The 26,881-nt window shown below is 36.7% G+C and overlaps 1 protein-coding gene and 1 pseudogene across 7 annotated transcripts in view; one reads left to right on the top strand and one right to left on the bottom strand.

The window, feature by feature from the left end:
* The window catches only part of RPS6KC1 (ribosomal protein S6 kinase, 52kDa, polypeptide 1), a 130,822-nt gene that overhangs the window by 35,817 nt on the left and 68,124 nt on the right, over positions 1-26,881 (top strand). For all 7 annotated transcript variants that reach the window (XM_005865157.2, XM_005865156.2, XM_014538776.1 and 4 more), the window contains one exon: positions 7,247-7,606. In XM_005865157.2, coding sequence (XP_005865219.1) covers positions 7,247-7,606 — 360 coding nt within the window. The remainder of the gene's footprint in view (positions 1-7,246; positions 7,607-26,881) is intronic.
* Positions 16,320-19,685, bottom strand: LOC102243728 (annotated as a pseudogene).

Below are 26,881 nucleotides of genomic sequence, written 5' to 3'. Positions count from 1 at the left end.
AGATGATTCGATGCAGTGCATGGTGGAGGACATATGATAGGGTTAGGCTTTTTAGGTGTGGTAGGGTGTATCGTAACAGGAGAATTAAAGGCGGAGGATAGTTTGGGGTTAGTTTGCTTTAAACAGATCTGTCTTTATATCATTTCTACCTCCTCTCTCCTAAGTTAGGTATGGCGGGGGGCTCCCTTCTCCGCGTCCAGCACAGGGAAAGAGAGACGTGAACCGGTTCTTTTAAGTAGGAGGCGCTTTTGGGATTTGAGAAAATGAAAAGACAGACATAGAAATAGAATAAAAGCTTGGGCCAGGTGTGGCGTCTGCCCTCTGAATGGAGGGACAGAACGACCTCCAACACCGGAAGTAGTTTTAATAAATACTCGAATAATAGGAAGTTACATCACATCTGGGTGGGCCTTGAGTTCCTGGCGACATCAGGAGATCCACCCCCTTAACACTGGCCGGAAAGGTCAAACTGAGTGGCATCCCAGTCTCTTGACCAGGTCCGCCCCCAGGGCGTGGCTCTGCCTGCGCTCTGAGTTTCAGTGACAAATTTAAACCGAGTGTTTGCTAGCGGCCCTCAATTAGGAATTCCTGGGCACTGGCTGCTGGATATTTCATACAGGCCGGTATTTCATAAATGATGGCTGTGTAACATAGCTTTATACTCAATTCCCAATTTTAGCCCTTACTGTTATCTCCTTTGATATTCTCCATGTACAGAGCCTGGAGGGCTTGTCATACACAAACAAGATAAATGATTAGCATCGCCTGTAATCCCACCATACTGAAAAAATTACTTTTAGTGTTTATTGTACCTTTCTAGCCCCCCCCCCCCCGTGTGTTCTTAAAAGGCCAGTGTGGCTCAGCTGGTTCAGCATCGTCCTCTGCACCAGGAGGTTGCTGGTTCACTTCAGTTCAGGGCATAAGCTGGGTTTCAGGCTTGATCCCCAAGTAGGGAGTGTGCAGGAGGCAGCCGATCCATGTTTCTCTCTCATTGATGTTTCTAACTCTCTATCCCTCTCCCTTCCTCTCTGTAAAACAATCAATAAAATATATTTAAAAAATGTGTTTTTATTGATTTTTAGAGAGAGAGGAAGGGAGAGAGATAGAGAGATAGAATCATCCATGAGAGAGAGAAACCTCATCCATCAGTTGCCTCTGGTACACCCCCCTACCGGGGATCAAATCTGCAACCCAGCATGTGCACTAACCGGGAATTGAACCAGTGGTCTCAGTTCCTGGGTCAATGCTTAACCACTGAGCCACACCAGCCGGGTTGTATTTGTGTTTTTAAATTATATTGCCCCAGCCGGTTTAGCTCAGTGGATAGAGCGTAGGCCTTCGGACTGAAGGGTCCCGGGTTCGGTTCCGGTCGGGGGCATGTACCTTGGTTGCGGGCACATCCCTAGTGGGGGGTGTGCAGGAGGCAGCTGATTGATGTTTCTCTCTCATCGATGTTTCTAACTCTCTGTCCCTCTCCCTTCCTCTCTGTAAAAAATCAACAGAATATATTTAAAATAATAAAATAATCATTCAAAAACCATTTAAGAAAAATTATAATATATATACTCGTGTATACACACACACACACACACACAAACACACAAACATACATATACATACAAGTACCACTTTGCAGTTTGTCATTTTTGCATAATAGAGCATGAATACTTTAGCATTAAACATTGTTCTATAACAGTGATGGCGAACCTATGACACGCATGTCAGAGGTGACACACGAACTCATTTTTTGGTTGATTTTTCTTTGTTAAATGGCATTTAAATATATAAAATAAATATCAAAAATATAAGTCTTTGTTTTACTATGGTTGCAAATATCAAAAAATTTCTATATGTGACACGGCACCAGAGTTAAGTTAGGGTTTTTCAAAATGCTGACACGCCGAGCTCAAAAGGTTCGCCATCACTGTTCTATAACATACTTTTTAATAGCTGTATAATACTTTATCATAGGGATGAACCATACTCTTTTATTGTTAGAAATTTGTTATTGCAAATTTTCACTAATTTTTGTGGTAAATAGTCTTATATAGAGATCTTTTTTTATATCTCTGATTGTTTTGGTAAAAACTGCTGAATTGCTTGGTCAAAGATATAAGCATTTTTTTTGCATCTGATTTGCATTGCCAAACTGTCCTCCAACAAGGTTAAACCAGAAGAAGTCTTTTTATTTCCCTTTGCTTCTCCCAATTAGGCTAAAAAAATTCCTCTTCCTAACCTGCTTGTTTTATTTGCTTGCTTACTTTGAAAGATTCATTTAGAATTAGGTAGAAATTGAAACAATTTGTATAGTATATTTCTTACTTTATGTTGCTATCTTACTTTCTTCCTCGGTATTTTGATGGTCTTACTTTTCTGATCTAATTTTATTTAACCATGGTTTCCTTTGCTAATAAAATAAGGTTGGAAAGGTAAGAGGAAATGTGACTATGATACTAGATTTTTGTGGTCAAAAGCCAAGAAATTGAGTATACATAACTTTACCCTCTTGCCCTTTGGTGTTATTGTTCTTGTAGAAAGGAAAATCAGGCAACGCATGAGATAGTACAATGTGATAGATGATGTGAAGGTTATAGTGACAAGACACGGGAGAGCTGACAAAAGATTTCTGACAGCATTTCCTTTCTTTTGTGATTAGCTGCATAAACCAGAAAAAATATTAAACTTGATATTTGTTTATTAATTTCAATGGACTACAATGACACTATTTAAGGAAATAAATTTTCATTGAAATACATAAAATATTTAAAAATTATTTTAAAAATCTCATAAAGTATATATATATTTCTCAAAACAGTGGATAATTTTGTAGATTGCTGGAAAAGATTTTGATTTTGAAGTACTGTGTACAGTTGAAATGTCATAGAAACGAAGAGATTTCCACTAGGTCCAGTGAATGTCATTGCAGATTATGCATTTAATGAAATCTACTGTTTTTAAGGAGCAAAAATTAATTCTGTCTATCTTTCTGTATCTATCTATCTATCTACCTATCTAATCTAATTTATTGAGGCATAATTGACAGAACATTAGTTTCAGTTGTACAACATAATGATTAGATGTTTGTATTCCTAGCTGACCCTTGAACAAAATGGGTTTGCATTGCACAGGTCCACTTATATGCAGATTTTTTTTTTAGTAAATATACAGTTTCCCTTCATCTCCCATGTTGTTGTTTTTTTAAACATATTTTTATTGATTTTAGAGAGGAAGGGACAGGGAGAGAGAGAGATAGAAACATCAATGATGAGAGAGAATCATTGATTGGCTGCCTCCTGCACACCCCCTACTGGGGATCAAGCCCGCAACCCAGGCATGTGCCCTTGACTGGAATCGAACCTGGGACCTTTCAGTTTGCAGGCTGACGCTCTATCCACTGAGCCAGATAGGCTAGGGCCATCTCCCATGTTTTGCATTATGCGTTTAACCAACTGCATATTGAAAACAGTATTTTTGATTGGAGGATGCAAAGAGGTGACTGTATGCATTGTTCTTTGCCATTCTATATGAGACTTGAGCATCCGTGGATTTTAGTATTTGCAGGGGATCCTGGAACCAATCCCTCGTGGATACTGAGGGACTATAGTTAAGTTTTGGGGGAGTCAAAAGTTATGTGTGTATTTTCAACTGTATGGGGTTGGGGTTGGGGGCCCAACATTGTTCAAGGGTCAACTGTATCACAAAATGATCACCACACTAAATCTACTTAATATTTGTCACCATACATAGTTATAGATTTTTTTCTTGTGATGAAAACTTTTAAGATCTACTCTTAGCAACTTTCAGATATGCAGTACAGTATTATTAAGTATAGTTGCCATGCTGTACATTACATTCCTATGTCTTATTTCTTTTATAACAGGAAGTTTGTACCTCAAAATTAGTTCTTTATGGGCATTCTGAGGATTTGAAAAAAACAAAACCCTGAAAACAGAATATTTTATTGACAGGGTGCCAAAGTTGTTTCTAAAGCTAGTTTAAGATTTGAGTTTAGCTGCCAGTAACATGTTTTAACCCTAACTTTATTTGATATGAAATAAACAATTTGAGTCTATAATAGGAGTTGACAACGTTTAGCCTGTGGGCCAAATCTGGCCTGCCACCTGTTTTTATATGACCTAAAAGCTAAGAATGGTTTTTATATTTTATTTTTTAAATATATTTTTATTGGTTTCAGAGAGGAAGGGAGAGGGAGAGAGAGATAGAAACATCAATGATGAGAGAGAATCATTGATTGGCTGCCTCCTGCACGCCCCACACTGAGGATCGAGTCCACAACCCAGGCATGTGCCCTTGGCCGCAATGGAACCTGGTACCCTTCAGTCCGCAGGCTGACGCTGTATCCACTGAGCCAAACCGGCTAGGGCTGTTTTTTATATTTTAAATGGTTGACAGAATTCAAAAGAATATTTTTTGGCATGTTCACTGATAACACAGAAACAATGGTGGGTAAAACTAGTGTGCCAGAGCATGGATCAAAAGAGCGACACCAGCCAGTAACTGAAAGCATTGACACACTTGCAGTAATGCCAGTGCTGAGTGTCCTTGATAAAGCACTAAAAACTCAATTTCATTAAACCTCAACCTTTGGGTACATGCCTTTGTTGATATTCTGTGTGACGGAATGGAAGTATACACAGAGCACTTCTGCATCCTGAACTACCATGGTTGTCTTAGGGAAAAGTTCTTGTGCAGTTGCTTGAGCCATAAACTAGTTGCTTTTTTTTTCTTGGAACACCATATATACTTGAAAGGATGATTAACAGACAAACTGTCTTTATTCAACTTGGGAATTTGGCACATATTTTTTTGAAAGTAAACGAAGTGAGCTGATACTTGAAGGAGAAAATAACTGACAGCATGTGTTGCCACTGATAAAATTCACGTTTGCAACCTACAATTAGAATTTTGGAGAACTTGTATCTTCCACTTTGAGCTTGACAGTTTTCCAATACTTAAAGAATTTTCTGGTGAAATTGGTGGTGATAATAACAAATTCGGTTTTGGTGGTGATATTATAATATGAAATTTGTTACCACTTTATCTATATAGCTCTGGAAACCAGTATTTTCGAAATGACCAATGTGTGATGTTACAAACTCATGATGGATAAAAAGATCCATTCAGTGTGTAAGACAGACCAATGGATTTGTGTGTAACAAAACAAATTTCATGCATAACCCATGGACATAGACAATAGGGTGTGAAGGCCTAGGGTGGGGGTGGGCTAGAAGGGGTCAGTGGGGGGAAAAGAGGGACATACGTAATACTTTCAACAATAAAAATTAACAAAATATACAAACAAAACCAGAAATTTTGTTGATAGGAATTATGTTATGTTCTACATGGCAACTAAGCTTTAAGAAACAACCACTTATCAAGTTTTGTTGTAGTATTAAAAGATAGTCTCCACAATTATTTAAAAAGGCTACTAAAGCCGAACCGGTTTGGCTCAGTGGATAGAGCGTCGGCCTGTGGACTCAGGGGTCCCGGGTTCGATTCCAGTCAAGGGCATGTTCCTTGGTTGCGGGCACATCCCCACTGGGGGGCGTGCAGGAGGCGGCTGATCGATCTCTTTCATCGATGTTTCTGGCTCTCCATCCCTCTCCCTTCTTCTCTGTGAAAAATCAATAAAATATATTAAAAAAAAAGGCTACTAAAATATTTGCCCCATTTTCAATTATATATCTATGTGACATTTTATGCAAATCTTTCAACCAGAACAACATCTGACAACAGATTGAGTGCAGAGAACAGATATGAGGATCTAGCCATCTTTTGTTAACAAGATTTGCAGAAATGTAAAACAGTGCCACTTATCTAAATATTTTTTGTTTTGGAAAATAAAATTTTTAAAAATAAAAATCATGTTAACTTGTAATGGGCTTTAATGTTTAATTAAAAAAATTGTTGGTTTTTTAAATATTAAGATTGGTAAATATTTATAAAGTCCACATAGAATCTCTTTGAGGTTATCAGTTATTTTTGAGAATGTAAAGGGAGGTTTTAAGACCAAAAAGTTTAGTAACTGTTATTGTACATCATGCTTATTTACCATGAAGTCAGTTATATGAAGTGGGAGAAGTAATTCTCATTGCTAAAAATTTTAGCAGCACCTATTTTTCATTTTCTGTTAGAAAACTAAGATACAAATATAGACCAAAACTTTCTCCGAAAGCTGTGGAAGTGTCTGAAACAAAGATTTCTAATAATACAGTTCTTTATTTTATTTAAAAATTTTTTTAAATATATATTTTAAAATATATTTTTATTGATTTCCGAGAGGAAGGAAGAGTGAGAGAGAGATAGAGAAATCAATGATGAGAGAGAATCATTGATTGGCTGCCTCCTGCACCTTCCCCACATGGTATGGATGGTGACCTAAAAACACATTTCTGGGAATATATTGTCTAAATAGTTAAATAATTATTATATAATTGCTAGAGTTGTAATTTAATGATAGTCTATTATGCTTCATATGTATTTTAACTTTGTTCTCGTAATGCCCTGCATAATAAGTAAAACTGTTAAGTAATTTGCTGTTGGTCACACAGTAAGTTTTAAAAGCTGGGTTTCTAAACTTCTTTTGTACTTACTCTAAAGCTCTTGCTCTTTTCCCTTCATCATAATATTATTGTTCATAGCAGCTGTGTGTGCAAGCATGAGCTTGCTAAAAATGGTTTGCAAGATCTTGTGGTAAAGGCTCTTTTTGACAGCAAGGCTAGATAAAAACTTATCTTCAGTTTTAGTTTGATAATTAAGGCAAGGAGATGTTCTTCCAGAGCTGTTGAGTGACAGTGCAAAAATGAATGAACTGCCCTGGCAGGGTGGTTCAGTTGGTTGGGGTATCGTCCTCTACACCAAAAGGTTGCAGGTTCTATTCCCTGTCAGGGCACACACCTGGGTTGTGGGTTCAATCCCCGGTCCAGGTGCATAGGGGAGGCAGCCAATTGATGTTTCTGTCACATGTTTCTGTCTGTCTCTCTCTCCCACATCCTCTTTCTCTAAAAATCAATAAACATATCCTTGGGTGAGGATTAAAAAATAAAAAATACAAATATTGGGAAAAAATGAATGAACTATACTAAAACAAATTGCTAGACACTGACTTCATCAGTAAATTACAGCCTTCCTAATTGACTTTGATAGATGAAAAAATTAATAGCATGATTTGTATTGTTTTGGTTGATTCTCAATTTAATGTTTACTATTATGATTGTATTTCCAGGCTTCTCCAGTGACAGTGACCTGATATCTCTTACTGTCGATGTGGATTCCCTTGCTGAGTTAGATGATGGAATGGCTTCCAATCAAAATTCTCCCACTAGAACTTTTGGTCTCAATCTTCCTTCGGATCCTTCAGCACTAGGGGCTGTTGCTTATGACAGTGAGCAGAACAAGACAGAAGAACGGGAAAATCGTAGCCTCTTTCCTGGCAGTTTAAAATCCAAGCTTGGCAAGAGAAATTATTTGGAGAAAGCAGGAGAATTCATAAAGCTGGCTTTAAAGAAGGAAGAAGAAGATGACTATGAAGCTGCTTCTGATTTTTATAGGAAGGGAGTTGACTTACTTCTAGAAGGTGTACAAGGTACAGTTTTATGTATATTAATGTTTCTTTTGTTGATATCTGGAAAAACATGTATACATATAACTATTTGTCTTATATATAATCCTCTAAAAAAAAAGACTGCAAATGAGAAATATTGAAGATTAAATGGCCTAAATATGGATATCTCCTTCTGGTTACATGACAGTATCAGATACACTTAACTCTCTGCTTTGATAAATTAAGCAACAAAATAGGATTGAAAAAACAAGTCTCTGAATCTCTATTATGAATAATAATGTGTGTTTTCTCTGATATGGCCAATGGTCACTAGCCTTCACCTCTCTCAGGAGTGTTCACAGCGATTCTTTAGTGCACCTACTCTCAATGGCCTGAAGAGAGGAGATGAAATGGGCTTTTAAACTAAGAGTGTAAAAGGTCCTTGGATTTGCCTACTATTTTGTTCTTCGTTAGTTGCAGTAAATTCTCAGCTAATGCATGAGAGTGATACAGGGCATGTAGAGTTGAGTGTTGTTGAATGTCTATAAGTAGAAGTTACCTTTTTTTTTTTTAAGCATCAGTTTTTGTTTAATTATTTGCCTTTTCCTTATAGAACCAGAGTGAAGCATGCTGCAGTTAGTTACATGACTTCCTGGACACAATAATCTAAGGTTGATGAGACCTTCTTCCAGTGGTTTTCTTTCCAGAAAATTACCATCTTCATTATTTTTTGTGTGTGATCTTTGACTTGTTAGTACCATTCAGATTACTACCATCTCCTGTATTACTAACACTTCCCCTGCCCTCACTGTGCGTGTGTCCTGTAGTTCAGAAGCATTCTGCTGTCCTCTTCCTAGAGTATAACCTTCATTCTTTTAATGTGGTGTAAAGATGAATGCTTGGCTGCATGGAGTGGAAGAGGAAGCGTGTGTAGTGGTATCCTAACTGCTTTTTAACTGATTTTGACTAAGTTTCTTGTTTTTATTCTTCACTCTTGTGTCCACAGCTACTTAGAGCCACCAGCTCCTGAACTTTGGGAGAGATTTAGTGCCATGTCAGTCGGGCAGCTTTCTGGAGTTTCCCCAAGTCTGTAACCACTCACCCAACTCCTTGCTGGCTTCTAAAATTGTGTTGCTGCTATCTTTTCTCTCAGTCTCTTTGTCCTTGTGGGATTTTGCCTTAAAAATAATTATTTTATAGCCATGTTAATGGAGTTTCAGGAAGGAGCATTTCTCTTGGTTTGACTGATAATATATATCATTTTAATACAAACTTGGTTTTCTAATAGTTTCATAATCTGTTGGAGTGTTTTTTGTTTTTGTTTTTTTGCTAGTGGAGCATTCTGGTCTTAAAAATCTACTCATTTTTCTTTGTCTTAACTGTTATTTTGGGTTGGGTGTTTAAAATAGGGATGATTTGCAAACAGTCGGCTCTGATATTTTTCCCTTTTCTTTTTAGATAATTTTTGTGATAAAACATCACTAGTGTCTAATTGACTTAGGTAAAATACATCAGTCTGATTCTTTTGTCTAAAAGTTATTTGCATTTAACTCTAGAACACTTCATAATGTTACCACTTGATGGCACCAGAAAAATAAAAATCTTTGCTTCAAAATAAGAATTATAAATGCATATCAGCAAATAAAAAATACATCATTTAATTAGTTACTTTGTAATTATGGTGGTGAATTATTTTTCCACTAGAACTAGACCTCTATCTTAAGGAATGTTGTTATTTAAACATATTTTTTCTACTTAACATATACCTTTCTGAAACCACAATAGCCATTACTGCCCTGGATTGTTTTTTGTTGTTAATGTGCCATCAAATCCAAAAAGTTATAATAAACTAATTGCTTATAGACTTCTATTTATTCATAATGTGATCAATTTTTGTTCATACAGACTGTAGAACTATAATCACAGAATTCTAATTTTTAACCAATGTGTAAAATAACCTCTGTTTCAGTCCTCATGGTGACACATTTAATTGTGTGTCAAATGTACTGTCAGAGCAGTACTTCTGGTTCATGGATTATATTTATTTTAAAAAATGTTTTTTAATCCTCATCTGAGGATAAATGTTTATTGATTTTAGAGAGAGAGGAAGGAAGAAAGAGAGAGAAATATTGATTAGTGAGAGAAACATTGATTGGTTGCCTCCCATATGTGCCGTGACTGGGGATCGAACCCTCAACCTGGTATGTGTCCTGACCAGGAATCTAACTAGCAACCTTTTGGTATATAGGACGATGCTTCAACCAGCTGAGCCACTGGGCCAGGGGATTATATTTAAAAGTATCAGTCTTCTCCTAACAAACACATGGACATTATTTAAAAAAAACGTTTCTCCCAGTTTAATTGACATGATTGACATATAATATCTAATTAAAGATATAGAACATAATGATTTGATATATGTATTTATTGTGCAAACATTGCCAGCTAAGTTTAGTTAACACCTATCACTTCATATAGTTATACATTTTTTCTTGTGGTGAGAACTTTTAAGATCTACTTTCTTAGCAACTTTGATATGCAATACAGTATTGTTAACTATAGTCACCATGTTTTACATTACATCCCCAGGACTTATTTATCTTATAATCAAAGTTTGTAACTTTTGACCACTTTCACCCATTTCACCTACCCTCCACTCCCTGCCTCACCACCACCAATATGTTCTCTGTTTCTATGACTTTAGTTCTTTTTAGATTCCACATATAAATGAGATCAGATAGCATTTGTCTGACTTGCTTCATATTTCACTTAGCATAATGCCCCTAAGTTCTACTTATGATGTTGCAAATGGCAGAATTTCCTTCATATTTATGGTTGAATAATATTCCATTGTGTGTGTATGTATACATACGTTTTCTTTATGCATTCATCTGTTGGTGGATATATAGGTTGTTTCCTTGGCTGTTGTAAATAATGCTGCAATAAACATGGGAGTGAAAATACCTCTTCAAGATAGTGATTTTATTTCCTTTGGTTGTATACTTAGAAGTGTAATTGCTGGATTGTACTATATGGTAGTTCTATTTTAATTTTCTGAGGTTCTGCCATACTGTTTTTCATAGTGGCTGCACCAATTAACAATCTTACCAACAGTGTACAAGAGTTCCCTTTTCTCCACATCCTCTCAAATACTTGCTACCTATTGCCTTTTTTACGATAGCCATTCTAACAGGTGTGATGCGATATCTCATTGTGGTTTTGATTTGGATTTCCCTGATGATTAGTGATGTTAAGTACTTTTTCATCTTTGTCTTCTTTGGGAAAATGTCTTTTCTGTTCCTCTGCCCATTTTTTAAATCGGATTGTTTGTTGTTGTGCTATTAAGTTGTGTGTGTTCTTTTTTTAAATATATATTTTATTGATTTTTTACAGAGAGGTTGGGAGAGGGATAGAGAGTTAGAAACATCAATGAAAGAGAAACATTCATCAGCTGCCTCCTGCACACCTCCTACTGGGGATGTGCCTGCAACCAAGGTACATGCCCTTGACCGGAACCGAACCTGGGACCCTTTAGTCCGCAGGCCACTGAGCCAAACCGATTAGGGGAAGTTATGTTCTTTATATATTTTGGACATTAACCTCTTATCAGATATATGACTTGCAAATGTCTCTCATTTGGTAGGTTGCCTTTTCATTTGATGGTGTCCTTTGCTGTGTAGAGCTTTTTAGTTTGATATAGTCTCACTAACTTTTGCTTTTGTTGCTTTTGCTTTAGGTGTCAAATTCAAAAAATCATTGCCAAGGCTGATGCCAAGGAGCTTACTCCCTTATGTTTTCTTCTCAGGTCTTATGTTCAAATCTTTAATCCATTTTGAGTTGATTTTTTTGTATGGTGTAAGGTATGGATCTCGTGTCATCCTTTTGCATGTGGCTGTTCGTTTTCCCCAGCCCTATTTAATAAAGAGGCTGTCCTTTCTCTAGTATATATTCTTGGCTTCTTTGTCATAAATTAATTAACCATAGGTGGGGGTTTATTTCTGAGCTTTCTGTTTTGTTCCATTGACCTGTGTGTCTGGTTTTATGTCATTATTATACTCTTGATTGCTATAGCTTTGTAACAGAGTTTGAAATCAGGAAATGTGATACCTCTAAGCTTTGTTGTTCTTTCTCAAGATTGTTTTGGAGTCTTTTGTTGTTCCATACACATTTTAGGATTGTTTTTTCTACTTTTATGAAAAAATGCCATTGGAATTTTGATAGGGATTGCTTTGAATCTGTATGTTACTTTGGGTAGTATGCACATATTAAACTATTAATGATTCTAATTTATGAGTATGGAATATCTTTCCATTTATTTTTGTCTCAGTGTGTTCTACTCATGATTTGTAGTTTTCAGGGTACTGATTTTCACCTCTTCGGTTAAATTTATTCCCAAGTATTTTATTCTTTGGGTGTAATTGTAAATGGGATTATTTTTAAACTTTCTCTTTCTGATAGTTTGTTATTAGTGTATAGAAACAAAATTGATTTTTGTATATTGATTTTGTATCCCAAAACTGTACTGAATTTGTTTATTAGTTCTAACAGTTTTTTTGGTAGAGTCTAGCATTTTCTATATGTATTTGTAATATGTCATCTGCAAATAGAGACAGTTTTATTTCTTCCTTTCTGACTTGGATGCCTTTTACCGTATTTCTTTTTCTTGCCTAATTGCTCTAGCTAGGACTTCCCAGTACTATGTTAAATAAAATGGCAAAAGTGGGAATACTTGTCTTGTTCCTGATTTTAGAGGAAAAGCTTTCAACTTATCACCACTAAGTGTGATGTTGAGTATAATGGATATTACTCTTTGAATTGGGGGAAATGGAGCTGACTTGACATTTATGAGCAGAAGAGATGTTTCCTTGGGGAACGTTTGCTTTAATGTGGCAGAACTGTTACTGAAACATCACCCCAACCAGTAATACCTATGAGCCATTTTAATTTAACTCTTGCTATAAGTTTGTTATCTGTGACCTTGGTTTGGATTGCCATGCTTTATAATAAAGTCAGTATTTCTGGGTATCTGATAATCCAGAGAAAGATATCTTCAAGAGCTAAGTAGGAGTGCTTTTTATACAGGTGGCAAATGTTGTTACTCTACAAATTACTCATCCTAACTAAACTATTCATCCGAAAGGAGTTTATTTGGGTTGTTGTATTTCTGATTAAGAGGGCATGATGTTTTTCATACTTAACTCGTGTTTGCACAGCTGAGACTAGATGCAAAATACAATAGCAACAGTCTGTTCGGCCATCCAGCAGAGAAAAAGCATACCCTGATAGTGCTAACTTTGAATTCTCCTTTTGAATCTGACACTTTTCTTATTCAGTCAGTCTAGAAATGGCGTTTAAAATTAAGGTTTTAAGTCCTCAGGTCTTCATGGATTTAAGAGAGAAAATCCAGAAGTCCAGATTGAAGAAATCAACTTGAATCTTTGAAGAGCATATTTCAGTACATGTCTTTTCATTTCTGCCTTGTTTGTATATTTCTGTAAGTGGCTGGTGTGATTGATCTGTATTCTCAGTGTGGAGTTACTGGAATAATTGTGATAATGTAGAGTGGCAAAAGGATGCCATAAAGCTATTAATGAAATGTTTGACAATAATTTATTATTTCTTACATGCCTGTTACTGTACAAGGGGGTTTTCCTAATATTATTTTTAATCCTCAGAACAAGCCTGTAAGCTGAACTATGGCTGATCATACTGGACTTTGTCTTAGGACACCAAAATTTAGAGGGTTCAAACATTTAATGTAACGATTTTGAAAGCTTGGCACCTAGTTAGCAAGAATAATTATTTAAAACAGGAAGCTACCAGATGGTGAGCATTGTTAGTAACATCCATCTGTGGGCTACATTGTCAAGGGTAGAGTTGATTTGAGATCTGGTTTTGTTTGTTCTAGGTGTGAAAGTTGCCGGTTTACTATGTTTATAAGGTAGCTACTCTAATCCTCATTTTATAGGTGGAGAAAACTAAGACTTAAGCAAAGTAAGCAATTTGCTCAGTGACACAAGCCAGTAAGAGTTTCAGCCAGGATTTAAGTCTAAGTCTTTCTGAGTTCAAATCTTGTCTTCTTTCCATTATGCCATGCTACTTCTCACACATTTATCTCCTAATTAGTGTTCATTTTAAAATGGAGAAACAACAAGTCTTCTAGTATCTAATATTTTAAACTTTATTTTGAATAATCATTCTTTTTCTTTCTACCCACTTGTTTGTTTGCTCATTCAACCATCTATCTGTCCAGTTGACCATTCAACAAGTTTTTATTGCTTAGATATACCAGGTGCTGTGATAGTGACTATAAAATATTTCTTTTGTAAAAATATAAAATAAAATTGAGTGATGGCCCTTCAAAATGAGATCCTCTCCTTTGTTCTTCTCCCTTTCCTTCCCCTACCCTTTCTTTTTGTTTTTTAAATATATTTTTATTGATTTCAGAGAGGAAGGGAGAGGGGGAGAGAGAGATAGAAACATCAGTGATGAGAGAGAATCATTGATTGGCTGCCTCCTGCACACCCCCTACTGGGGATCGGGCCACAACCCAGGCATGTGCCCTTGAGCGGAATCGAACCTAGGACCCTTCAGTCCTTAGGCCGACGTTCTATCCACTGAGCCAAACCAGCTAGGGCTCCCCTACCCTTTCTACCTCCTGCATACATTATGTCTCTCAAAATGAAAAAGAGTTCCTGGATGTTATGTAATTTTTTTTTGACAGTCTTGTTGATATTTTTGTCCAGTAAACTGTTCCTAATACTACGCCTCAGCTAAGAGATACAAACAATCTTCTGCAATTTTCATCCTGGTAAATGCTATAATAAGCAATACCAAGCTATGTTTTTATAGTTTACACCATCCCTAGTTACATGTGTGCTAGACACTCAGGGATGTCCAGACATATTTCAAAAACTGTGACCTAATGTGCTGAGGTACTACATCATTCTGGGTCTCTTACTGGGTCTTGACTATTCTTCCTCTTCCCACTTAACTAGCTGAGAATTGTAGTTGGTTCTAGAATATGTCCAGACCCTATAAATGTGGTTAGTTCCTGTATACGCATAATAACATATACCGAAGTGCTTTTAAAAGCATTTTTGGGCCCTAGCCAGTTTGGCTCAATGGATAGAGCATTGGCCTGTGGACTGAAGGGTCCTGGGTTTGATTCTGGCCAAAGGCACATGCCCGGGTTGCAGGCTCAATCCCCAGTAGGGGGCGTGCAGGAGGCAGCCGATCAATGATTCCCTCTCATCATTGATGTTTTCTATCTCTCTCCCCCTCTCCCTTCCTCTCTGAAATCAATAAAAATATATTGAAAAAAGCAAAAAGCAGTTTTGGCTTATTTCTTTGAATGAATTACTCAAATAGTAGGAAACCCGAAGGATCAACTTGTTTGCTTTAGAATGGATGAATATCTGAGAAAGATAGTGGTAAGTTTGTGTTTCACAGAGGGAAACAAGTCACTTTTTTTTTAATTGCTGAATTTCAGAAATGAAAATGTGTAACTTTAAAAATATTGACCTTTATTGATCTTTTAAAAAAAACTTTGATTTCTTTATATATATATATTTATTTTCTATTTAACTGGTTTCTGCTTCTTCCCCTCTTTCTTTATTCATAGTTTGCTCTTCATTTTTTTAGATTTTTATCTTAAGAGGTAAAAACTTAGGTTATTGATTTGAGATATTTTCAGCATAGGTATTTAAAGATATAACGTTCTTCTAAACACTGCTTTTGTTACAGCCTATAAATTTTGATATGTTGTTTACATTTTCTTTTTTTCCCACATGTTAGCCACTTTAATATAAAATGTGATCAAAACTCAATTACAAGAGTTCAAAAAGGCATAGAAAAACCAATGTTTCCATTTTATTACAAGTTTTAAAATCTGGGAGCAGTTTTTGTTTTTTTTAAAGTATATGCTAATTTCAGCCCAGGGTTAATATTTTACAACCAAAGAATTACTACAGGGCAACATCAATGCAACAAACAAGTAAAATGTGGAAACCCGAGTCATAAACTTACTACATAGATCATCATGACAGGGGAGAGCCAGAAAAACTGATGCTTCAGTTAAATGTGGAAGAAACCCTGCCTTCCGTGAGGGGAAACATGCAAACAGTTCTGCTTTGGGAAATTTGCTTAGAAATAGAAAATGCTAGAGCAGTGATTCCCAAAGTGGGCGCTACCGCCCCCTGGTGGGCGCTGCAGCGATCCGGGGGGCGGTTGATGGCCACAGGTGCATTTGTTTTAACTTTTTTTGTATTACCTTTCTATTCTGAGTTCAATAAATAGTTTCATAATTTCAAACTTCAATGTTTCTAATTTACACCTTTCTTTACTATATTTTACGAAAAAGGTAGAAACATTAATACATATATCTTTCTGTTTAATTGCTATTAAAATTTTAAAAAAATTAATTTCCAGGGGGCGCTGAGTAATATTTTTTCTGGAAAGGGGGCGGTAGGCCAAATAAGTTTGGGAACCACTGTGCTAGAGCCTTCACGGCAAATGAAATTGCCAAACCTCAACATGTTCAAGGCAACCCAAGGAGCAGCAAATGCTAAATTGGAGCCAAGGTAGGACTCCAACATCTAATTTCCGGACAAAGTGAGTGGCGCCCCAAGTGAAGCCCTGTTACTATGGTTTCAGTTTTCTGTTCAATCCATACTGTAGAGATACAAGGAAAACCACCAGTTTGGTTCCCAGGTTTTATTCAAGAACTCATACAAAATTTGCAGATAAATGAGCTTTAACCCTCATCTTCCTCCTCTTCTTCATCTCCTGGTTTATCTGGAAGTAACGCAATTCGTAACTCTCTTTGCTGTTAGCAACTATGTGCAACTAGTCACGTAGGTTATTCTTCTTCAAATAGTAGTATTTTTTGGTGAGATATTTCAAATACCTTTTGGAAAAAGGCACCTCAGACGTTACAGTGATCTTACTTTTGCTTCTTTCAATGGTTACAACCCTTCCACCGAGATTCCCAGCTTTTCCATTCACTTTGATTCTCTCCTGAAGAAAGTGCTCAAAGTTGGCAGCGTCCATGATTCTATCTTCTATGGGGCGGGTGCAGTCAAGGGTAAACTTCACAACCTGCTTCTTTTTTTTGCCCCACTTCGCCACGAGCTTTTTCACGGGCGCCAGGGCGGCTGCGGAGGCAGAAAGGCTGTTTATATTTTCATTAAGCTTGAAATACTTTCTAATTTCCAGTGTGGTTTCCTTTTTGAGCCATGGGTTACTTAGAAATTTTTTCTTTAATTTTCAAATATTTGTAAATTTCCCAAATTTTATTTTGTTGTTGATTTCTAGTTTAATTTTCATGTAGTTGGTGAATATATCTAAATTTCTTTAAATTTATTGGGACTTGTTTTGTGGCCTACCACATGATCTATCTTGGAGAATGTGTATTCTGGTGTTTTTTGTTTTTTTTAAAAAATGTATTTTTATTGAATTTCAGAGAAGAAGGGAGAGGGAGAGAGAGATAGAAACATCAATGATGAAAGAGAATCATTGATCAGCTGCTTCCTGCACATCCCCCACCGGGGATTGAGCCTGCAACCCAGGCATGTGCCCTTGACTGGAATCAAACCTGGGACCCTTCAGTCCATAAGCCAAGGCTCTATCCCCTGAGCCAAACCAGCTAGGGCATATTCTGGTGTTTTTAAGTGGAGTATTCTGTAGATATCAGTTAATTTAGGTTGGTTGGTATTGTTTCTCAGGTCTTCTACATCATTGTTGATTTTCTGTCTTTGTTTTAGCAATTATTGAGACAATTGTAACTAATGTTGAGTTGTCTGTTCCTCCCTTTATTTCTGTCAGGTTTTGCTTCATTTGTTTTAGAACACTTTTTAGATACTTGCATATTTATAACATATCTTCTTAATTAAGTTTTTAACAATATAAAGTGTGTTTTTTCTGTAGTAACATTTATTTTTCTTGAAATCTGTTTTGATGGATATTAGTATAGCTGTTACACCTCTCTTATTATTACCTTTTTTATGATATATTTTTCCATCCTTTTACTTTCAACCTATTTATTTCTTTGAATCAAAGTTTGTTTCCTGCAGACAGGATATAGTTGGATCCTTTTATAAAAAATCCAGTGTTATGCACTGGCTGGGTGACTCAGTTGGTTGGAGTATTGTAGATTTGATTCTCGGTAAGGTTGTGTACTGGAGCTGATTGATGTTTCTCTCCCACATCAATGTTTATCTCTCTCTCTCTCTCCCTCTCCCTTTCTCTCTAAAATCAATAAAAAAGCAAAGAAACATATCCTCAGGTGAGGATTTAAAAAAGGAATAGGAAAGAAAAGTAGCTACTGAAGTAAAGTTTCTATATATTACTAGAATTAAGGTAGTTTTACTCTGAAATAAAATGTTTTGAGTTAAAAAGCTTATTATTACAATCTTCAGAAAAAATACTATGGAAATAAGAAACTAAAGTCCAGCCTTCAGGAATGTCCATTTGAGGACAATTATTAATATGCAATATTATTATCCTATATAATAAAGAGCTAATATGCTAATTATACCAAACAGCAGAATGACCGTCCGGACGACCTTCCGGACAAAACCGGGGCTGCGAGGGGCTGCGAGGGCCGGCTGAGGTTGCGAGGGCCGGCTATGGCAGCTGGGGCTGCGAGGGCCGAGCCTCTTGCCAGAATTTCATGCATCAGGCCTCTAAGTATAATAATAGTCATAATTATAATAATATTTCATGTAGTTAGAACTCAAGCAGGATAAATTGAATTATGAAACTGTATTTTGGACAGGATTTGGTTCTTCATTCATTGGTCTCATGTCAAAGATATATGTGTTTGGTGGGTTTAGATGGAATGGGTATTATACATTAACAATAGTAATGAACCTTTGAGCCTTCTAAACTTCTGATACCCAGGAGGCTTAGCCTACTGCAGCCGATTGACTTATGTGCCGTATTTCCTGCAGGGTTACAACTGAAGGAAGAAAGTCTGGCTGAATCACTTGCTGGCATATGTTTCTTGAATTGTTGACTATTTTGGTGTCAACTCTTAGGTTGAGAGTTTCATGTTAAATGCCAAAAATGTTTACTACAAAATATAACTTGGAAGAGAGAACCACTTTCTTGCTTTTGCAAAAAGCTAGGTAAAGCATTGCTGTGTGGGGTAAAGTAGCTGTGGAGTTTTTTATTCAGATTGTATGAACAGTAAACAGAGCATCTAAAATAACCACTTGCACATTGCAACAAACACATCATCATTTGCTTAAAAAGAGTTATAATTACAGTTGACGAAGCATGGACACCATAAAAAATGCATTAGTTTGGCCTGACACATTAATTACCTGTTTTTGCAGATGTTTTTATGTATTGTTGTGTGAACAGTTTACAAAATAATTACAGGAAAGTCATATGGAAAATAAACTAAGTGGGTGGTTTCTCATTTAAATATTTTCATTCATGTGAATCTGTGTGAGGCACAGCTGCTCTATAGCAAAAGCAGAGAGATGGATGAGGATTCTCGAAGAGTGTTTTATTAGATGGGCTCTGTCATCAGTATCACCACATTTTTCTATGTTTAGCAACACAGTTTCGAAACATTAAAATGAGAGGGTTGGTTTAATCTCTGATTACTGAAAAAACCTTGATTCTGATCAGAAGAAATGTAGTTATCTCAGCATTTTAGAATAAACCAAAGGTAACTAAAACTCCCTACGTGGAAGACTACTGCTTCTTTAGTGCTAGCAAGTTATTAGACACTGTGAAAGTTAATCATTATTATTGTTTAAAATTAATTTGAGAGAGAGAGACACACACAGAGAAACATCAGTGTGAGAGAGATATATGGATCAGTTGCTTTCCGTAGGCACCCGAGGGGATCGAACCCGAAACCTAAGTATGTACCCTGAGATTCAAGCCCAGCGACCTTCCCATGCATGGGATGACACTCCAACCAACTGGTGACACCACCAGAGCTTGTAATTACTTGAGTTACATGGTTTTATATAATATACCTTAAATTAAATCTTAATAATTAAACATTGAGTCTTGTATATAAAATGCACAGAAGTTCAGCGTATCCTCTTTTAGGAAGTTTTGACAACATCTGCTTTTCCTCAGAAACTTACTGTGTTGCCATTAGTGGTCTCAAAATGTGTTTCATTTGAAAAATAATCAGATCATTGTATAGTCATATTGTATTTTTGCAAACAATTAGGAAACACATTTCCCAAGATTGTAATTATCAAACAAAAAGAGTTCATAGACTTCACTCTATTTTACACAATACTTTTTAATTACTTAGAATATCTGTGCTTATTTTCCTCATTGGTACTGTTCTGACAGTTTTTCATAAATTAAATCAAAATGTAGATTTTCTTTTTTGTTTAACCATGCCACTTGTATATTCTGTTCCGCTCTATTCCTTTTTTATGCATTTGACCTATTACACAAATGATAAAGACAATAATTACACACATTTTCTGATATTAATTTTATGTAACTATTGTTTAAGTTAGAGAAAGAGGTAATTGGAGCATCTCTAGGTATGAAGGTATTGTTATCTGACCATGTAATATTGGTGCAAAATCATTCATTTAGTTTTCCATTAATTTTTTCAATAAAATTTTATTGAACCTCTTCTATATGTAATGTTCTATGACAGCATTGAAATTACTAAACATTGAGATGACTATATGTCTGGAACATTATGCTCAGTAACTGAGGCATCTCTCTGAAAAGGGGTAGGAATAAGTGGTATGAAAACTTCCCTTTGCTGGCTTACTTAAAGAAAGCCAACTGCTGGGGAGGATTTCCTTTGTTATTCAGAAATGGGCTCCTCTGAGAGGATTGCTTGACACATTCTTTGAATTGTTTAAATGCAGACACAAAGGAAGATGGGATGGATGGAGTCTTCTAATTCTGGTATTCACTAAGTCAATTTAATGTTTAAGGTGGAGCTGCATTAGAAGAGTATATGAAACTTTTAGTATTGAGAAGAATTAACTGCTTATAGTCAGTAATTCTGTTGGTCACTTTATATCCTCTCAAAGGAAAAATATATGATTCAGTACACAACATCAAGAAAAACAGTTGCTGGACTTTAGAGTCTTCCACAGATTTGCTACTTCTCTTAGGACGACTCTCTTGCCCAGCTGATGTGGCTCAGTGGTTGAATGTGTCCCATGCACCAAGAGGTTACCAATTATATTTCTGGTCAGAGCACATGCCAGGATTGTGGGCTTGATCCCCAGTAGGGGGCATGTAGGAGGCAGCTGATTGATGTTTCTATCTCTTTCTCTCCCTTCCTCTCTCTCTAAAAAGTAATTTTAAAAAATGTACATATATTTTTAAAAAAGATGTCTCTCTCATAGCCAGTGAAAGAATGAGCACAAGTCTTTGTGGGGGTTGGAGGCTTATCATATTTAACTGTGTGGCAGATGAAAAAATTATTGTTTGTGGAGGTGTTACTTTTTATTTTATATCATAAGGTAAAATTTTAGTTCCCTGTTTTTAATTCTTTATTCCTTTTCCTTCATTATATCTCTAGCTTTTAAAAGTCTTTATTTATTTATTTATTTTGAGAGAGAGAGAGAGAGAGAGAGAGAGAAAGAGAAAGAGAGAGGTAAATTTTGACTTGTTGTTCACCTTATTTAGGCATTCATTGGTTGCTTCTTGTATGTGCTCTAACTTGTGATTGAACCTACAACCATGGTGTATCAGGATGACCCTCTAACCAACTGAGCTACTTGGCCAGAGCCTTAAAAATCTTTTTATCTTGCCCTAGCTGGTTTGGCTCAGTGGATATAACATCGGCCTGAGGACTGAGGGGTCCCGGGTTCGATTCCAGTCAAGGGCACGTGCCCGGATTGCAGGCTCGTTCGCTGGTGGGGGGCGTGCAGGAGGCAGCCGATCCATGATTCTCTCTCATCATGGATGTTTCTATCTCTCTCCTTCCCTCTCCCTTCCTCTCTAAAATCAATAAAAAAATTTTTAAAAATCTTTTTAATCTTTTAGAAGCCACTTGATTCAGTGGTTCTCAACCGTCTGGCCCTTTAAAACAGTTCCTCATGTTGTGACCCCCCAACCATAAAATTATTTTTGTTGCTACTTCATAACTGTAATTTTGCTACTGTTATGAATTGTAATGTAAATATCTGATATGCAGGATGGTCTTAGGCGACCCCTGTGAAAGGGTCGTTCGACCGCCAAAGGGGTCACGACCCACAGGTTGAGAACCGCTGGATTAGAACATAAAGGACTCTTAGGGGTTTATTTATTTATTTACTGACAAGAGTTTGTCACAAAGAGACTGGCCACACAGTGTTGTTTTGAAGAGATTGATTAATTTTTTGGGTACTCCCCTTTAAAATTGCAAAACAAAGGAAAAGAGGTTAGGGAGCAGAAAGAAATTGTTGTATCTAAGAGAAGGCTGTCTCTGTGGGCATTTAGTACTCTATGACCTAATGATGTGTCAGTTTTCATTTAGTATTATTGGTGGTAGAAAAACTGCTAAGCAGCATTGAAAACAGTCATAATGGAGGTAATGTGTGGTTATGAATTTTATTATGACTTTGGCTTTTACTATTCTTTGGTGATTCTTTTGACTTGTGGGGGTCACATAACTTGGTTTTGTGAAAACATTTATGGGGGGTTGGTTAAATGCAAATGGAGCAGATTCCCTGGCTGACCGGGCTTGTGCTGTACACAGAGAGGCTTGTGGCTCCAGAGTTGTAGACGTGTAGGACAATAAATCACTGTTCTCTCAAGGTTTCCTTTTGTTGTCAAAACACTTAGCATAAGCCAGAAAGGTAGGCTATACCTGAAAAGAACAAAACACCAGTAACTACAATAAATCAGCACTTAAAAAATATAACCACCAAGGCCATCTCAAATACGCATATTCTTTCATGTGACTAAAGTTGTAAAAAAAAACAAAATGAAAGGGAAGTGTCGACAAACAACGCTCCAACAGACTCAGGTTGATTTGGATGTTCTTTCTAATGTGATAAATCTGAATGGAACTACGTGTGCTTGACCAAGAGTACAGTGACACAGGGCCTATTAGAGAGTGTTTGTAGGGTAGAACTTGAGATGAGAACATAAGATGTGACTGAGTAGAGTCTTATGTGGAGATTAAAATCAAGTGCAGTTAAAATACTTTTAAAGATTCCTTAAAATTTCCCATGAAATACAGATGTAGATATACTGTCACTGAAGAGTTCTAATGTGGCCAGTTCCTCCAGCATTGATTTTATTCTGTTGAACCAGTGATGAGGCATTAGCTGTGTTCAAACAGAATTGGAAAAACGACTTTTTATTCTAGTTTGTGCAACTGATTTTCATTAGTTCTATGAGTAAGAATGCCTCTTTGTTTTTTTTTGTTTTTTGTGAGTAAATGAGCAAAGGCCTTTGTTTTATTTTTTTTGTTAATCCTCACCCGAGGATATTTTTCAATTGATTTTCAGAGAGAGTGGACGGGAGTGGGAGAGACAGCGAGAGAAACATCCATGTGAGAGAGACATCGATTGGTTGTCTCCTGCATGTGCCCTGACAGGCCGGGGATGGAGCCTGCAACCTAGGTACATGCCCTTGACTGGAATTGAACCTGAGACCCTTCAGTTCACAGGCCGACGCTCTATCCATTGAGCAAAACTGGCTAGGGCAAAGGCCTTTGTTTTACAAGGAAATCCTTGGGTAAGGATGTTTGAGAGACTAGTTTTTCTCTGAAAGGCCCATTCTCTTTTACACAGTGTGAAACTCATAACTCTTTGCAGCTCTCATTTTCCTGTGTGCTTGTCTGTCATCCTCAGTCTCTCCTCTCTGATTCTTCTGCTCTGCTATGTTGTCTGATAGGCTCCTGCCTCAAATCCTATGTTTATTTTCTCTTCATTTTTGTTTCCATACTCATCTGTACTTGTCCTGTGCTCTGTGTTTTGTTGTTGTTCTGCTCAGTAACCGAAGAATAATGTCATTCAAATTCAGTTACCTGAAGTGTGATGTCATAGAACTGGTTTAGGTTTAGGTTCTTATATTAACTTTATAACCGAGAAAGGCATTTTATATCCCCGAACCTTAGTTTCTTTAGTGATAAAAGGAAGATAATATATCTCCTGAAAATAGAAATTGATACAGTGAAGGAGTGCTTCTAAAAATTTCAGCGACAACTTTGGTAGTTTTCCTCAGTTTTGTTTGGCTACCTTCTCTTCCTTTCACACAGCACACTCAGCACCCTCTATCAGTCCTCTCTCCTGATCAGAAATTGATAAAGTATAGAGTAAAGAAATACAGGCTGGCACAGTATATGCACAGTATACAGGTGACATATTTTGTGGTGCACCAGAACTTGTTGACAGAAAAGTTAGTATGTAATGGGAGCAGATTTCTCTTCTGAATGCCGAAACCCAGTGGAAAATTTTGCTGTATCTGAATAACAGAAATGCAGAGAAACTTATTGAAGGTAGTGGTTTATCTTTAAGTAGAATGTAAAATATATATCCATTTTTAAGAGCATTTATTGCCCCAGCCAGATTGGCTCCGTGGATAGAGTGTCATCCTGCAGACTGAAGGGTTCCAGGTTTGATTCTAGTCAAGAGCGAGTACCTTGTTTGCAGGCTCGATCCCCAGCTTGGGGTGCGAGTGGGAGGCAATCAATCAATGTGTCTCTCTCAAATTGATATTTCTCTTTCTTTGTCTCTCCCCCTCCCTTCCACTCTCTCTAAAAATGAATGGAAAAATATCCTGGGGTGAGGATTAACAACAACAACAAAAAGCATTTATGAAGTGTCTACATGAATATATTACTGAAAAAATAACAGTCACATGACCTAGTGTGAAATTAAAATTTGAATTCCAGATAACCTAGTTTTTCCTGAAAAATAATCCTTATCAGCTGTATGAATTTTAAAATGAAAATTAAGAAATTAAGGTTAGAATCGATTAAAATTTTTTAATCAATTAAAATCTGTTTAAAGTTACATCTATCTATAATGTTATCAGTTAGAATTGTCCAGAAGATTGGTCTTTTATTTCTGGTATGTACTACTCACAAACTTCAGTAAGTATCCAGCAGCAGAAATCTGTAAGAAGTAGTTGTCATCCTTGCTGCTGTTGATCAGCAGTGGTTGTGACCTGCTTTTTCTTTTTTAAATTTTTATTGTTGATTGTAGAGAGAGGAGAGAGAAACATAGATTTCTTGTTCCACATATTTATGCATTCATTGGTTGATTCCTGTATGTGCCCAGACTAGGGATCGAACCTGCAGCCTTAGCGTATGGGAACAGTGCTCTAACCAACTGAGCTACCCCACCAGGGCCTTTGGTTATGACCTACTTTTAAGGTGCTGATATGTCATAGTATGTATGTTTAAGGTTACATTTTAAAAGCCTTCCAGTTTTTCCATCACTTCATTGTTGTTTCCATGGAAGCGGAATCACTATCCTCAGCAGGAGTCCATTTCAACTGCTGGCTTCCTGTTCTTGACTCTCTGTTCCTATGGAGACTGCCTAGAAAGCAGCAGAGATACCACAAGTTAAAAAAACAGTGGTTTGATCACATAATAGGGTGTTAACTCTAGCTTTAATTAGGTGGTCCATTATCTTGGCATTTTTGACTCAAATTATTTTGGGAGACAAGTTGATATCTTTGAATAAAGCAAAATTTGAAGTTTCATTAAAGCTTATTCACACTGAATGAAAACACTAAATTGGCACAGTTTCTATTAGAATTGAGCCTTAGAGGAATAAAAAATTCTAAAATAGGGATTTAAATTAGGGCTTAAAAGACATAAGCTGAAATGAGAAGAGCCAATGAAAATGGGAATAACAGAGTCCATAAACAGCAAACTCAAAATCAAGGGCTGGAAGTGTGTAGAAATATGGAATGTTTCTTATTTTTGTGGCAAACTTTATCCTCAAAATATGTTATACTTAGGTGATTTTCATAGATTATATCTATTTTTCAACTGAGAAAAATACAAACCTTGGGTTTAGAAATTAAGTACATTTTAAGGACAGGCAGGAAGCATACTGATTATTTTAATTGAGGCGTCAGGAGTTGGAGTGTGCCTAGAAAGCAGCAGAGAAACCAAAGGTTTAAAATAGATTGTTAATAGATTGTTCCACAGTTAAAAAGCAGTAGAGAGTTTTTTCCCTCACCAAAACCAATTATATTTGTAAATTTCTCATGAAGGAGAGAAGAGATGGAATAGTAATGTAAAAGCAGTGAAAGGAAAGTTATTTAGCAAAATTACAATAAATTTATTGCAGTTTTTCTTTGAGGTCTATGTTCATTCAGGGTTCTTTGGTTTGCATGTGATAAAAATCTATATTTGTACTACCTTACGCAGAGAATGGCAGAAATGTAGATTCAGTTGAAATCAGGGACCCCAGTCACGCTAGGATTTTTTCTTTCTTTCTCTCTTATCTGCTTCTGTCTGTCCAGTTCCTTCTTTCAGATTGGCTTTTGTGAGAAACTATGGCAGAAACCATTGGCAGACACTTAGGCTGCTGGCAGTTCCCACTCTTATTTCCAGTGTCAATAACAGAGAAGGCCTGATTGGCCCAGTTTGTGTTGGGCCAGTTCCTCTCTCCTCCAGCTGTGGCCAAGAGGGTGGGGTTCTGTGATTGGCTCAGCTTTCAACCCTTGGCTAACTAGTAGTGTAGAGGGACTGAAATCTGAAACACGATAGCAGTTTTCATTCAAAGCAGTTGTTGGTGAGTAAGTGCTGGTAGTGGGAGGTGGGGAGAGGAGAGGTGGAGCAGTATCCAGGGGAGGAGAAAGAGGCATTTCCCAGAAGAAACAGGAGATACTGTTCCAGGCAAAAATAAGAAGAGTTTTTGGGGAAAATGTCTGCTTACTTTAGTAATTCAATTCACTTTAGTTCAGCAAACCAGTTAACATTATTTTGAAGGATTTAATTCTGAGAGAAAAATGAGGAATGGAAACCTTTAAAATTTAGTGTTTCCTATAGTTTTGTCACTGTTGTAATAATACCTTTTATGTGTGTTGGCTCCTTTCATCTCCACAACCATTTGAGGTATATATTTCCATTTTTAGGAATGAGAAGACGTTCAGAGAATGTGATACCTTATCATTGGTCGCATGACTGGTGAGAGGCAGAGCCAAAATTCAGATAACCAGGGTTTCTGGAATGCTATCCAGGACACTTCCCACTATATGACACTTGCTTTTTTATTGACTTCATTCAGATGATGTATTTGGTTGGTTATAAAAACAGTGCCATGTGTTAAGTGCTTTGATAAAAATGAGTCATGAAAAGTATGAAATATTATTTAGGAAAGGAACCTTAGAGATCATAAATAGTACAGTGGTTCT

The sequence above is a fragment of the Myotis brandtii genome, unplaced genomic scaffold (assembly GCF_000412655.1).
Source record: "Myotis brandtii unplaced genomic scaffold, ASM41265v1 scaffold197, whole genome shotgun sequence".
In the NCBI taxonomy this organism is placed as follows: Eukaryota; Metazoa; Chordata; class Mammalia; order Chiroptera; family Vespertilionidae; genus Myotis; species Myotis brandtii.
This window is presented reverse-complemented; position numbering and strand designations above follow the sequence as displayed.